The sequence below is a fragment of the Bubalus kerabau genome, chromosome 10 (genome assembly GCF_029407905.1).
Source record: "Bubalus kerabau isolate K-KA32 ecotype Philippines breed swamp buffalo chromosome 10, PCC_UOA_SB_1v2, whole genome shotgun sequence".
NCBI lineage: Eukaryota > Metazoa > Chordata > Mammalia > Artiodactyla > Bovidae > Bubalus > Bubalus kerabau.
The window spans coordinates 77,129,598-77,145,903 of NC_073633.1; the positions used below are offsets into that span (position 1 = coordinate 77,129,598).

A 16,306-nucleotide genomic window follows, 5' to 3' on the forward strand; every position below is an offset into this window, starting at 1 on the left:
TCTGTAGTCATTGTTATTCTTTCTTCTTTTTGAATCTTCATAGCACTGATTTGTATCTCTCTTATACTCTATAATTTTGCTTATACTTGACCTATTACTTTTTCACTTTGTTAGTTTATAAACTCAGTGAATATAGAGACTGAATCTTTTTAATCTTTGAGTCTTTTCTATTTGTTCACTTGCTCAGCAGTCATCCATTAAGCTTCTACTGTAAGTCACATTCTATACTAGGTGTTAGTGGTAAGTGGGGCACTTGAGGGAGATGCTCTGATCTGAATTTTGAAGGACAGATAGACGTTAACTATACAAAGAATTAGAGGAAGGACTTTGCATGCAGAGGCAACAACAGCACGTGAAAGAGTGTGTAAGTAGTTTAACACATCTCGAGAACTCAGTAGTTTCACATGACAAGTAGTTTCACATGACATGATCATTAACGGTCTTACAGGCTAGGCTGGGCAGTTTGAATTTTGCCCTTAAATCTACGGGACTCTTTGAAGGAAAGGTATAGCAGATTTCAATATTATTTTATACAAAGCCCTAGAGAGTCTTGATTTCAGGATTTCAGGTTCAGACTAAAATGCAGTTACCTCAAAGCAGTGCTGCCATGCTCCCCAGTGCAGGTAGCATATATTCAGCTGTGAGAAGTTACCATCCTCCATGAGGTATTGATGATATTGTAAGTCTCATTAATTCTCTGTCAGTATAGGTCTGTTCTCCCTCCTCCAGCAGTATTCCAGCCTCTGAATGATGTTTCCCCATGCACACAGTGTGGCCAGACGATTGAATGAATTGCTTTACTTCTGTGACCCCAGATAGCAGAGCCCTTGTCCTCTTCGTACTAGGGTTCTCTGTCTCCAAGGCTCTAGGAATTTCATATAAAGAAGGGATCAACTGATTAATTCTCAGACAAAGAAAAGCTCTATGAAAGGATCATACTACTTAGAGTTTCCTATGCCATTTCTGGTTCTTGCATTCCTGGAAGACCAGACTAGAAGTGAGTAATTGTCCATTCGTTGAACATGCAAGCAATAAAAAACAAAGGTTAAAGTCAAAGAAAGAGATCCATCATGGAGTCAAAATGGCTCTTTCCTACAACACTTCCCGCTGTCAATGTCCATTCCACAATGTTGTGGGAGAAGAGAGTGATGGCTTTCATCTGCTTCATCAGATGGATCTTTCTGGGAGTGTGCACCATTTGCGCCAGTGTTCCAGATGTTGAGATTTGTCTTTCTTTGTTTCTCTTAGGAAAAAAAAATTTTTTAACTTCTTTTTCATTAAAGTAACATTGGTTTATAATATTATATGTTTCATGTGTACAACAGTATACTTATACTTTTGTATACATTATAGCGTGCTCACCACCAAAAATTTAGTTTCCATCTGTCACCATACCGTTACGTGCATGCTCAGTCGTTCAGTCATGTCTGACTCTTTGTGACCTCATGCACTGTAGCCCACCAAGCCCCTCTGTCCATGGAATTTTCCAGGCAAGAATACTGGAGTGGGTTGCCATTTCCTACTCCAGGAGATCTTCCTGACCCGGGGATCAAACCTGCAGCTCCTGCACTGGAAGGCAGATTTTTTTTACCACTGGAGTCACCATACAGTTGATCCTCCTTATCTTAAATTTCAAATTAATGTAAATTCTGTGCTACTGTAAGACAGGGCCAGAATTACTTTGAGCACGACCAGGTGAGGGCAGCAGAGAGCACATGAGCCCTTAGTTACTTTTTTCTGAGCTCTTCACATAGCAGGCCCCTACTTCTCCTTCAATTCTTAGCTCAAATATCTTCTCCAAAGGTCTTACCCAAGACCTCTCTTAAGTAGCCCATGCTTCATTCCTTACCCCAAACCTTTCTTTATTCAGAGAACTTGTCAGTTTATATATTTTCTTTATTATGTCTTGTTTATTTTGTGTCCAACTCCCTTGGAATTATAGGGTCAATGAGAGCAGGACTCCTGCCTCTTTCACTTCTGTATCCCTAGTTATGAAGCTATGGCAAAGTCCAACTGAGAGGTGATGGTGATTTTAACTAGGATAATAGCAGTGGTGATTAAATAGAGTCATATTCAGGATGTATTTTAGATATAGAGCCAAAGAGACTTGCTGAAGAGTTGGATATTGGTAAGGAAGAGTGGAGGCATGATTTATTCCTGGGATTTTAACCTAAGCCACTAGTTAGATGGTGGTGTCATACGCTGAGGTGGAAAACAGGAGGGGCAGGTTTAAAGGCAGGTGTGTTGGGTGAGTTAAATTTGAGAGGCCTATTACGTGTTCCAGTGAACATAGCAAGCAGGTAGTTAGATATTCAAGTGTGGGTATAGCCAGTTAAGTTGGGTAAAGGTAACGCCTGAAAATAAAATGTTGGAATTTACTAGTATAATAAATATAGGTGTATATGTGTGTGTGTATATATATACACATATATATTTAAAATATATATTGCCAAAGGTCCAAGTGAAATCACCTATTAATAGGGTTTATGGAAACAAGAGGGGAGGCAGAGACTGATTCCTGGGGCAATCCAACATTTAGAAGTCTGTCAGAGAAAAAAGCAGCTGCAAATAAAATCATGAAAGAGTAGCCAATAAGGTGCAAGCCAGAAGCGTCTAGTTTCACTGACGTCCCCCAAAAGAAACTATTACAATAATAGAGGATTGCTCCATATCTTTTAGTCAGAACAAATATATTATTATTAATAAAAGAGCTATTATTCTTCCCTGGTGGCTCAGAGGGTAAAGAATCCATGCAGTACGGGAAACCTGGGTTCGATCCTGGGTTGGGAATGGCAGCCTCTGGAGAAGGGAATGGCAACCCACTCCAGTATTCTTGCCTGGAGAATTCCACAGACAGAGGCTGGCGGGCTACAGTCCATGGGGTCTCAAAGAGTCTGACATGACTGAGCGAGTAACACCTTCAGAGTTTAGCAGTTCTTGTATTGATTGTATAAGAAACAAAACAGCATGTATCTTTAGCAGAAACGTAAAATATGGGCTATTACTTTTTCCATATGTAACTTTGTGTTCTCAACATTTTAAGGAAAGTCTGTTATTTTCTTTGTATATATTTTGTATTCCCATATAGGTTTAATTCCTGCTATGAATTAATTCTATCACGTTTTTGTACGTGGGACTTCAGAACATATGGTATTACAGGAGTGAAAGTAAAACGTGTCATCAAGGTTAATAACCGTATTCTGAGACTAAAATTTGAAGAGAAATTCCAAAAGTTTTTGGACAATGAACATATGCATGATTCAGAGTAAGAAGCTAACTTCCATAAGAAACATTTTTACAACAGCCTGCTTTTATTTTGTAACAACAACAACAAAAAGTCTTTCTGGTTAAAAGTTTACAGTATTGAAAATATCCTTGTTAGTAAATAGTTCCTTTAATGCATCTTCCTGACTAGGATGACCTCATGGTTTATCCACACTGAAGCTCTTTTTGAGACTGAGGAGGAGTGGAAATTTAAGAATGACACTCAGCATAAATGGGAAATATCCTGGCTAGGGCATATTGTCATCCTACCCATGGCTAGGCTTTTTTGAAATCAATTCTAAAACTTTTTTTGTCTTAATTATTCTTAAGGAGCTATCAAAAGATGCTGGAATGCCTTTTTTATGTTTTTGATCCTGAAATTACAGTGAAGAAAAAGCATCTGCTGCAAATACTTGAAAAAGGATTCAAAGACAGTGAAACAAGCAAGGTAGCATAAAATGTTATTCAAAATAATGCTTTCTTCCTGATGAATAAAGCTCTGCCACTGATTAACCATAGTTTGATTATCAATCCGTTCATTTATATTTATAGCAAACTTCTACTGTTTCACAAAAAAGTTAGTGCTATCCTGAAAAGTACAGTCCCTCAGTACTCAAGAGGGATTGGTTCCGGGACCTCCCACAAATACTAAAATCCAAGGATGCACAAGTCCCTTATATGAAATGGTGTTCTGTTGGCATATAGCTTATATACTTCCTTCTGTATACTTTAAATCATCTTTAGATTACTTATAATACCTAATATAATGTAAATGCTATGTAAAGAATTGTAAATACAATACAAATTTTGTGTAAATAATTGTGGAAGCAGGGCAAACTCAAGTTTTGCTTTTTGGAACTTTCCGAAATTCTTTTTTTTTTCCCAAGTATTTTCAATCTACAGTTGGTTGAATCATGAATTATTTTACCTTTATGATTGCCTATTTAATCTTTTTAGGCATCTTACATTTTATATTGTGATCCTTTTGTCAGTGATCTTGAAATCCACTTCTTTAATCTGTTTTAAACACTCTAAGATCTTCTCCGTCTTGAAAAAATTCATTCACTTAACACTGCTGTACTTTCTGTCATCCTCTTTTTCTCTTTACTTTTACTACCACCATTTCTTTATTCTCTACTTCATCTTCCCCACCTTGATACTGATACTGTTTTATCTTTGATCACTCATGAGCTCCAAAACATCCAATCAACCTTTCTCAGTCCTCCACCCACTTGATGAGACAGCTGTAGTACACAAGTATAGAGCAGTATTTCCTAATCCTTTTCTCATCATGGCACACATAACCTGAAAATATTGCTGCATTTGAATCTTGGCTTTCCTGCTCACCAGCTGGGTGACTTCACCTCTCTGTGCCTGTTTGATCCATTCTGGCAAATGAGGGTAATAATAGTATCTCCTTCACAGAGTGGTGAGGATTTAGTAAGATATACACGATAAAGTTCTTGGATACTTGTTCATAGCATCATTAGTCACAATAGCCAAAAAGTCGAAAGAACTCAAATGTCCATTAACAGATGCATGGATAAATAAAATGTGGTATATACATACAATAGAATATTATTCAGTCATAAGAAATGAAATTCTGATACATGCTGTAGCATGGATGAACCTTGCAAACATTATATTAAGTAAAAGAAACAAGCCACTATGGGACAAATATTGTCTGATCCTGCTTACATAAAGTATCTAGAATAGACAAATTGGTAGAGACAGAAAGTAGACGTTTCCAGGAGTTGGGGAGGATAGAGGGATGGAGAGTTATTGTTTAATGAGTATACAGCTTTAGTTTGGAATGAAATTCTGGAAATAGGTAGTGGAGATGGTTGTACAACATTGTGAGTATACTAATACCAGTGAATTATACACTTAAAAATGGTAGCTTTTACCTTATTTTTTTTTCCACAATAAAATAAAGATAGTATAGGAAAACCCAAACAAACTTTTTGGCCAACCCAGTAATTTCAAAACTCCGAGATAGTGACAAGGAGGAGCAGACCTGAGTCTAAATCATGACTTTACAATTTCTGCTTCAGTCTTAGACAGATGATATGATCTCTCTTAGCTCTAGTTGTTTTTAACTGATAAAAACAGATTGTTCCTTTTTTTTTAAGAGCTGCTTTCACAGCAAGTAATATGAATATTCCTGATAAAATACTTTTAAAGAAATAACTCTAGTCACAATGCAAGCTAAAATTTCCATACATTAGTACAATCAGATATATCTGGAAAATAATGTAGACTATTAGACTAATTATTAGGCTGTTTATTTAAATAAGAATCTTCAGTGTAATATCCACTGAATATTATATTTCATAGATCTATTTGCATATACATTTAAAATACGTTACATGAACGGTTTCATGGAATGAAGTTGTCCCTGAAGATTATCTGCTTCTTTTCAGTGAGTGACCTGAAGGTTCCTCGCCCAGACACATGAACATAAAATGATAAACCATCTGTAGTAAAGTTGAAATATTGTCAATCTTATAAAAATTCTCAGACTTTGCTTTTTCTTTATAGCTGCCTCTCAGAAAAGAAGCTGTCATTCTTGCTAATAGCCTAAGTATATGTGAGTGTCCCAGAATTGAAATACTACAGCAAAAGTACAAGGATGAGAAGAAAAACTCTGTTGAGCATGAACTCTTCAGACATGGTATTATAAATACACAGTTTCTGAACTTTTAAGCTCTAAGTCTTCAAATTCATTAATTACTTTCATAACATTTTTGATGCTTGATTTTATCAACCTGGGAAGTTTTCTGAAACCCCTTTTATTTAGTATTTACCAGTGAGGTAATACATGACTTTCTGATCTACTATTTAGTCTGTCAACAAATATTTACTGAGTGATTATTATCAGCAACATCAATAGCATGAGATTCATTTGTTACTCATATTTAATCTCTCTTATATGAAATAAACACTTTTCACAATATGCTTTTGTTCATTAAGATGTATCCTAAAAATATGTGTATGTTATACACACTCACCATACAAACCCCAAATTCACTGGAAAGAAAAAAGAGAATTCTGCCCATTTATGTAATAATCATCATATAAAGCACTTGGGAAGTCAGGCCTTATTTGTCCTTAATTAACAAAATATAAGATGGTAAAAAAACCTGGTTATAAATCTAAAATTGGCAAAAGACCTTTTCCCAGTCTCAGGGTCTTATCTTCAGGGAGTTGGCTCTTCACATCAAGTGGCCGAAGTATTGGAGCTTCAGCTTTTCAGCATCAGTCCCTCCAATGAGTATTCAAAATTGATTTCCTTTAGGACTGACTGGTTTGATCTTGCAGTTCAAGGGACAAAACAGTTAGTTTCTCCCGATTTACATCTCATAGCTCGTACATAGTTTTAAGAAGTACGTGAATACTTTATGCATAGTAATTACAAGTTACTTCGTAGGATTCAGTGACTCTAGAGATTCCTAGAAGTTGGTGAATTTCAAGGTTCCTTAATAATTTAAGGGAAAAGAAATGTTCACCATTCAGTAGACATATTGAGTGCTATGTGCTAGATACTGACGATACAGGGATGAATTTTTACCCAGTTAACAAGAACAACAAATTTCTTAAATTACTTCATGAAAATATTGTTAAATATTGCCTTATTTCCTTCTTTCTTGTCTGTAAAGCTTTGCTTAATATAGTCACAGGAATCCTCTTTTTTAACCATTTTATTTATTCAACAAATATTTATTGAGCTCCTCTATTTTGGATCAAGCAGCGTGCTATGTGCTATACGGATAGCTAGGATCCCTACCTTTACAGAATAAATATACAATCAAGTCTGGGGCCAGTAAGGAAGGTAAAATTGGAAAATTGTTAAGATGAATTCATATTAAAATGTTTTGTTTTTTCATATTAGGTATCCTCCTGATTACAAAGGTTTTCCTTGGCCAGAGTGTTCAGGCTCATGATCACGACTCCATCAGTCAAGCCAACTACCCAATGATTAATTCAGTGTTCATTCCTCGAAAATATTTACTAAGTATGTCTGCCATGAAATAAATCTTTTTTCATCTTTCTGACTACAGAATATTTTAATTTAATAAAGATGCTTATAATTTAACCTGTATCTAACAAAGCTTATAAACTTTTCTATAAAACCATGTTCCTAGTCACTAATGAGCTTCTGTATTTCTGTTGCCTACTTCAATGACAGTTATATATTTCTGTGCATAGATATTTTATTTTGTAAAAGTTTCTTTTATATTTTATACACACACATATGTGTATAATATATTGTATGTATTTCAAAAGATAGAGCCCACCCAACTTTTAACAACAAAGGTTTTAGAGTAATATATTTATCAAAAACTATATGGTCAAATTCTGATTAGAAAAGTGAAAAAGTAAGAAAAAGAAAAGGATATGAATAAAAATATGAAAAATATACTAGTCTGTATAGTGAAAGGGTGACTAGTCTTGATAGAATTAAGAAATTATCGAGGATGGTAGGAAGATAGAAAAAAACCACAATAACATGATATTTTGAGTTTGTTGTTTATTAATCTGTGTAAGGGTGAAAAGTGTATGTTATGTTTCACTTTGAAGAGTGTTTATTTATTTTGCTTGTTTTTATTTTTATTTTATCCTAGATCCTATCATGGGACAAAGAAACTGTGATTGCAGTGTTCGGCAGTGCAAGTGGTTTGTCTTTGATCATGACCTTGTTTTGCCTGAATACATCGTGGAATTTGAGTATATTACAGTGGTATGAATGCATTTTTAAAACTGGAATTCCTTAAATGAGAACAGAACAGTAATTTGAAGCCTAATAATGTTATGTCGAGTTTATGCTATATTATATGTACAGGCATACCTCAGAAATATTGTGGGTTCAGTTTCAGACCCTGCAATAAAGTAAATATTGCAATAAAGTTAGTCACACTAATTTTTGGTTTCCCAGTGCATGTAAAACTTGCCTTTATACTTACTGTAGTCTATTAAGTATGAAATGTCTAAAAAATATACATACCTTCATAAAACAGTAGACTTTATTGCTAAAAAATGTGAATCATCATCTGAGCCCAGTGAGTCATAACCTTTTTGCTGCTAGAGGATCTTGACTCCATGTTGATGGCTGCTGACTAATCAGGTGGTAGTTGCTGAAGATAACTGGTAGCTGTGACAATTTCTTAAACTAAGGTAACAATGAAGTTTGCTGCATGTATTGTCTTTTCCTTTCATGAATGACCTATCTGTAGCATTGCAGTGCTGTTTGATAGCATTTTACCCACAGAACTTTTTTCAGAATTGGAGTCAGTCCTCTCAGATCCTTCCACTGCTTTACCAACTAAGTTTATGAAGTATCCTAAATCCTTTGTTGTCACTTCAACAATCTTCACAGCATCTTCACCAGGAGTGGAAACCATTTTCTTTGCTCATCTGTAAGAAGAAACTCCTCATCTGTAAGATTTTATCATGAGATTGTAGGATTTCAGTCATATCTTGGGCTATATGTCTAGTTCTGTTGCTGTTTCCACTATATCTGCAAATGCTTCCTCCACTGAAGTCTTGAAAGAAAGAAAGTGAAGTCATTCAGTCGTGTCTGACTCTTTGCAACCCCATGGACTGTAGCCTACCAGGCTCCTCCGTCCATGGGATTTTCCAGGCAAGAGTACTGGAGTGGGTTGCTGTTTCCTTCTCCAGAGGATCTTCCTGACCCAGGGATCAAACCCGGGTCTCCCACATTGTAGGCAGATGCTTTACCATCTGAGCCACAAGGGAAGTCTTAACTTAAATTCCTGTTACTGTTGATATTTTGAACTCTCCATGAATCATGTATGTTCTTAATGACATATAGGATGGTAAATCCTTTCCAAAAAGTTTTCAATTTCCTTTGCTCAGATAACCTCAGGAAAATCTCTATCTATGGCAGCTATTGTTGTTGTTCAGTCGCTCAGTTGTGTCCGACTCTTTGCAACTCCATGGACTACAGTATGCCAGGCTTCCCTGTCCTTCACCATCTCCTGGAGCTTACTCAAACTCATGTCCATTGAGTCAGTGATGCCGTCCAACCATCTCATCCTCTGTCATCCCCTTCTCCTCCTGCCGTCAGTCTTTCCCAGCATCAAGGTCTTTTCTAATGAATCAGCTCTTCACATCAAGTGACCAAAGTATTGGAGTTTCAGCTTCAGCATCAGTCCTTCCAATGAATATTCAGGACTGATTTCCTTTAGGATAGACTAGTTTGATCACCTTGCAGTCCAAGGAACTCTCAAGAGTCTTCTCCAACACCACAGTTCAAAAGCATCAGTTCTTTGGCGCTCAGCTTTCTTTATAGTCCAACTCTCACATCCATACATGACTACTGGAAAACCATAGCTTTGATTAGATGGACCTTTGTAATCAAAGTGATATCTCTGGTTTTTAATACACTGTCTGGGTTTGTCATAGCTTTTCTTCCAAGGAACAAGCATCTTTTAATTTCATGGCTGCAATCACCATCTGCAGTGATTTTGGAGCCCAAGAAAATAAAATCTGTCACTATTTCCATTGTGTCCACATGTCTTTGCCATGAAGTGATGGGACCAGATGCCATGAGTTTTTTGAATGTTGTTTTAAGCCAGCTTTTTTCACTGTCCTCTTTCACCTTCATCAAGAGGCTCTTTAGTTCCTCTTTGCTTTCTGCCATAAGGGTGGTGTCATCTGCATATCTGAGGTGATTGATATTTCTCCTGGTACTCTTGATTCCAGCTTGTGCTTCATCCAGCCTGGCATTTCTCATGATGCACTCTGCCTGTAAGTTAAATAAGCAGGGTGACAATATGTAGCCTTGATGTACTTCTTGCTCAATTTAGAACCAGTCTGTTGTTCTGTGCCTGGTTCTAACTGTTGCTTCTTGACCTGCATACAGGTTTCACAGGAGGCAGGTCAGGTGGCCTGAAATTCCCATCTCTTGAAGAATTTTCTACATTTTATTGTGACCCACGCAGTCAAAGTCTTTAGCATGGTCAATGAAGCAGAAGTAGATGTTTTTATGGAATCCTCTTGATTTTTCTATGATCCAGTGGATATTTGGAATTTGATCTCTGGTTCCTCTGCCTTTTCTAAGCCCATTTGAACATCTGGAAGTTCTCAGTTCACATACTGTTGAAGCCTAGCTTGGAGAATTTTGAGCATTACTTTGCTAGCATGTGAAATGAGTGCAGTTGTGCAGTAGTTTGAACATTCTTTGGCACTGCCCTACTTTGAGATTGGAATTAAAAACTGGCAACTATAGCCTTATGAAATGTATTTCTTAAATAATAAGACTAGAAAGTAGAAATTAGTCCTTGATCCATGGGCTGCAGAAGGAATGTTATGTTAGTAAGCATGAAAGCAATGTAAATCTCATTGCACATCTCCATCAGAGCTCTTGGGTAACCAGGTTCATTGTCAATAGGCAGTAGTATTTTAAAAGAAATCCTTTTTTTTTTTTTTCTTAGCAGTAGGTCTAGACAGGGGTCTTAAAATATTCAGCAAACCATGTTGTAAACAAATGTGCTGTCATCCAGGCTTTTTTGGTCCCATTTATAGATCACAGGTAGAGTAGATTTAGCATAATTCTTAAGTGCCGTAGGGTGTCCAGAATGGTAAATGAGCATTAGCTTCAACTAAAAGAGCCCCTAACAAGAGAGTCAGCTTGACCTTTGAATCTCTAAAGCTGAGCACTGACTTCAGTGCTATGAAAATCCTAGATGGCATCTTCTTTTAATAGAAAATCTTAGATGGCATCTTCTAATAGAGTGCTGTTTCATCTATATTGAAAATCTATGTATTAGTGTAGTTACCTTTATTAGTGATCTTAGCTAGATATTCTGGATATCTTGCTGCAGCTTCTACATCAGCACTTGCTGACTCACTTTGCTCTTCTATATTATGGAGATCTCTTCTTTCCTTAAACTTCATGAACCAGACTCAGCTAGCTTCAAACTTTTCTTCTGCAACTTTCTCACCTCTCTCAGCCTTCATAGAATTGAAGAGAGGATTTTTCTGTGGTTTAGGCTTTGACTTAAAGGGAATATTGTGACTGATTTGATCTTCTATCCAGAGCACAAAATCATTTTCCATATCAGTAATAAGACTATTTCACTTTTTTTACATTCATATGTTCACTGGAGTGGTACTTTTAATTTTCTTCAAAACTTCTCCTTTGCATTCAAAACTTGACTGGAGCAAGAGGCATAGCTTTCAGCCTGTCTCAGTGTTCAACATGCCTTCCTCACTAAACTCAGTCATTCTAGCTTTTGATTTAAAGTGAGAGGTATGTGACTTTTCCTTTCACTTGAGCAGTGAGAAGCCATTCTAAGGTTATTAATTGCCTAAATTTTAATTTTAAGATTGTTCTATCTCAGGGAATGCTATGCTAAGTCACTTCAGTCGTTTCCGACTCTGTGTGACCCCATAGATGGCAGCCCACCAGGCTTCCCCATCCCTGGGATTCTCCAGGCAAGAACACTGGAGTGGGTTGCCATTTCCTTCTCCAATGCATGAAAGTGAAAAGTGAAAGTGAAGTCGCTCAGTCGTGTCCGACTCTTAGTGACCCCATGGATTGCAGCCTAACCGGCTCCTCCATCCATGGAATTTTCCAAGCAAGAGTACTGGAGTGGGATGCCATTGCCTTCTCCGATCTCAGGGAATAGGGAGGCCCAAAGAGAGGGAGAGAGGCAGGGAAATGGCTGGTCAATGGAGTAGTCCAAACACAGTTCGCTGTCTTATATGAGCATGGTTTGTGGCAACCCAAAACCATTACAATAGTAACATCACAGATCACCATAACAAATATAATCTTAGGGAAAAACTTTGAAATATTATGAGGATTACCAGATGTGACAGAGACATGAAGTGAGCAAATGCTGTTGGAAAATAGCACCAATAGACTTGATTGATACCTTCAATTTGTTAGAAATCCAATAAAGTAAAATGCAACAAAACGAGGTATGTCTATATATAAATGTAAAATGATTATTCTGTGAGGGATTTAATTTTCAAAGAAAATCATTATGACACCTAAATTTTTTATTTTGAAAATATATTACATGAGTAGTATATAGCTGTAGTCTCACTAGAAAAAATTCAAACTTATTGCAGAATATAGAATACACATGAAAATCTGCTTTCACCTCAATCCTACCCCACTCCCTTTCATTAAGGCATCCACTGTTAATAGCTTTGTGGGTTTGCTTTCAATCTTTTTTACTCTATTTTGAAATATTATCTTTATTATTAAAATTATTTTAATATATACAGATCCTTATATTCTGTTCCATTGATCTCTTGGTCTAATCTTGGACCCCTACCATCTTGTTTGGTTATTACAACCAGATGATATGTTTGGATATGTGATAAGGCAAATTCTCTTCCACTTATTTTTTTAAAAATTTCTTGGCTATTCTTGAACATGAGGAGGGCATGGAAACCCACTCCAGTATTCTTGCTTGTAGAATCTCATGGACAGAGGAGCCTGGCGGGCTATGGTCCATTGGGTTGCAGAGTCGGACATGACTGAAGCGACTTAGCATGCACGCACACATTCTTGAATGTTTTCATTTCCAAATTAAATTTTGAAACATCTTGTTAAGTTCTATTTAAATGTCCTACTAGGATTTGATTGTAAGTGTATTGAATTTAAATTTAATTTGGGGTGAACTGACTTCTATGTAGTATTGGGCCTCTCATCCAGGATCATGATACGTTATTCCATTTACTCAAGTCCTGTCCCATATTTTCCTTTATATGGGTCTTAAACATTTCTTTTTATATTTCTTGTATAGTTCTGGGCATTTATATTTTATGTTGTTATGAAGAGGATTCTATCAGTCAAATATACTCTCAGCAAAAGACACAGAAACCCAAACAAACAGAAAACAAAATAACTGAAATAACAAGAAGTGGAGAGGCCAAGTCCCTGCTGTTGTGACTGACTTCACAACAAAGTGATGTCAGCAAAGATAAGAGCGCCATCATCCTGCTTGCCCCTTTATGAGCTGTTTTAATCTGAAGAGCAAATGTTTCCTTTAACTCTGGGAAGTTTCCTTTTCTTAATTCCTTTATCATTACTTCTCTTCTATTCTTTGTTAAGCCCTCTCGAACTCCTATTTGGTAAACATTGAACATTCTGAACTGTTTCCCCCAATGTATTTTAATTTTTTTTTTCTCTGTATTTTACATTTCCATCTTTAAATTCTTTGTTGTGAAAGATGCCCTCTATATTAGCTTCCACACTGTTAATTTGATTTGCTGTAGTATCCATTTGGTTTCTCAGGACATTTATTGAATATTTCATACTTCACTAATCGTTTTTATGGTGACTTTGAAGCACTTACCCTTTTTTTTTTTCTATAGCCATCTATTCTTTTATAGATGTTTTGTTCTCCTAGATTTTAAAAAGAATTCTCTTATGGACCATTTTGGTTTTTTGTAGAGCCATTTCTGTTTGTTCATGTTGTTTTGGCCCAGTCATCCACAATTCTTATGATAACTTAAGTGCCTAATAATTACCTAGCGCTTCCTCCTGCTGCTTTACTTGTTCACTCTAAACACCAAGTTTCTTGGAATCTGCTCTTTGAAGTGGTTGTCTCCTGCATATATTTTGGCTGCAGGTTACATTTCTGCTTCTTATCTGTCAGTTCAGTCCCTTCTAATTTATATCTCACAACTTTTAGTCTTTTGTTGGTGCCCTCTCCACTGTTATAAACTATTTTTTAAATGTCTTTTGCCAGTTTTAAGGAATTTTCAGGAGGAGGGGATGAACACACCCATTCTTAGTCCACAATTTTAATCTATTCTCATAGATTTCCTAATGTGATACAGATGATCATAGATATTACTATATAATTGAAAAAGTTTTAATTCATCTTTCCTACATAGCTTATTTTTAAAAATGATAAATACAGCAACCAAATTTTCAATGTTTTTAATAAATTTTTTAGGTCAAGGCTCACTCTTTATTTTCTTCATTCAACAATGTTATTCTAGAAGAAAGCAAAAAAAATTCAGAAGGATCAGTATTGTCCCGGGATTTGAAATTTGATGATGAAGTTATAAAAATGGATCCCAGGATCAAGCCCAGACCAAAACTTATTAGTTTGGATGATAAAACAATACTTTCCCTTGGCAAGACTAGTGTTTATGGTCATATTGTGGTGAGTATTGTGAGGAAATTCTATAGATATTAAGATACTCTGAGCTATTAGGCTTCCTTCTATATCATTTTTTTTTTTAATTTTATTTTATTTTTAAACTTAACATAACTGTATTAGATTTGCCAAATATCAAAATGAATCCGCCACAGGTATACATGTGTTCCCCATCCTGAACCCTCCTCCCTCCTCCCTCCCCATTCCATCCCTCTGGGTCGTCCCAGTGCACCAGCCCCAAGCATCCAGTATCGTGCATCGAACCTGGACTGGCAACTCATTTCATACATGATATTTTACATGTTTCAATGCCATTCTCCCACATCTTCCCACCCTCTCCCTCTCCCACAGAGTCCATAAGACTGTTCTATACATCAGTGCTCTTTTGCTGTCTCGTACACAGGGTTATTGTTACCATCTTTCTAAATTCCATATATATGCGTTAGTATACTGTATTGGTGTTTTTCTTTCTGGCTTACTTCACTCTGTATAATAGGCTCCAGTTTCATCCACCTCATTAGAACTGATTCAAATGTATTCTTTTTAATGGCTGAATAATACTCCATTGTGTATATGTACCACAGCTTTCTTATCCATTCATCTGCTGATGGACATCTAGGTTGCTTCCATGTCCTGGCTATTATAAACAGTGCTGCGATGAACATTGGGGTACTCGTGTCTCTTTCCCTTCTGGTTTTCTCAGTGTGTATGCCCAGCAGTGGGATTGCTGGATCATAAGGCATGTCTATTTCCAGTTTTTTAAGGAATCTCCACACTGTTCTCCATAGTGGCTGTACTAGTTTGCATTCCCACCAACAGTGTAAGAGGGTTCCCTTTTCTCCACACCCTCTCCAGCATTTATTACTTGTAGACTTTTGGATCGCAGCCATTCTGACTGGTGTGAAATGGTACCTCATAGTGGTTTTGATTTGCATTTCTCTGATAATGAGTGATGTTGAGCATCTTTTCATGTGTTTGTTAGCCATCTGTATGTCTTCTTTGGAGAAATGTCTATTCAGATCTTTGGCCCATTTTTTGATTGGGTCGTTTATTTTCCTGTAGTTGAGCTGTAGGAGTTGCTTGTATATTCTCAAGATTAGTTGTTTGTCAGTTGCTTCATTTGCTATTATCTTCTCCCATTCTGAAGGCTGTCTTTTCACCTTGCTAATAGTTTCCTTTGATGTGCAGAAGCTTTTAAGGTTAATTAGGTCCCATTTGTTTATTTTTGCTTTTATTTCCAATATTCTAGGAGGTGGGTCATAGAGGATCCTGCTGTGATGTATGTCAGAGAGTGTTTTGCCTATGTTCTCCTCTAGGAGTTTTATAGTTTCTGGTCTTACGTTGAGATCTTTAATCCATTTTGAGTTTATTTTTGTGTATGGTGTTAGAAAGTGTTCTAGTTTCATTCTTTTACAAGTGGTTGACCAGAGTTCCCAGCACCACTTGTTAAAGAGATTGTCTTTAATCCATTGTATATTCTTGCCTCCTTTGTCGAAGATAAGGTGTCCATATGTGTGTGGATTTATCTCTGGGCTTTCTATTTTGTTCCATTGATCTATATTTCTGTCTTTGTGCCAGTACCATACTGTCTTGATAACTGTGGCTTTGTAGTAGAGCCTGAAGTCAGGTAGGTGGATTCCTCCAGTTCCATTCTTCTTTCTCAAGATCGCTTTGGCTATTCGAGGTTTTTTGTTTTTCCATACAAATTGTGAAATTATTTGTTCTAGCTCTGTGAAGAATGCTGTTGGTAGCTTGATAGGGATTGCATTGGATCTATAGATTGCTTTGGGTAATATACTCATTTTCACTACATTGATTCTTCCAATCCATGAACATGGTATATTTCTCCATCTGTTAGTGTCCTCTTTGATTTCTTTCACCAGTGTTTTATA

General features: G+C 36.5%; 1 protein-coding gene across 1 annotated transcript in view; it reads left to right on the forward strand.

Annotated features, from left to right (window-relative positions):
- Positions 1 to 16,306, forward strand: part of LRRC9 (leucine rich repeat containing 9) — a 123,089-nt gene that overhangs the window by 40,577 nt on the left and 66,206 nt on the right. The window contains exons 11-16 of the mRNA XM_055538237.1: positions 3,089 to 3,265; positions 3,595 to 3,712; positions 5,806 to 5,938; positions 7,157 to 7,279; positions 7,890 to 8,005; positions 14,208 to 14,420. Of these exons, the coding sequence (XP_055394212.1) occupies positions 3,089 to 3,265; positions 3,595 to 3,712; positions 5,806 to 5,938; positions 7,157 to 7,279; positions 7,890 to 8,005; positions 14,208 to 14,420 (880 nt within the window). The remainder of the gene's footprint in view (positions 1 to 3,088; positions 3,266 to 3,594; positions 3,713 to 5,805; positions 5,939 to 7,156; positions 7,280 to 7,889; positions 8,006 to 14,207; positions 14,421 to 16,306) is intronic.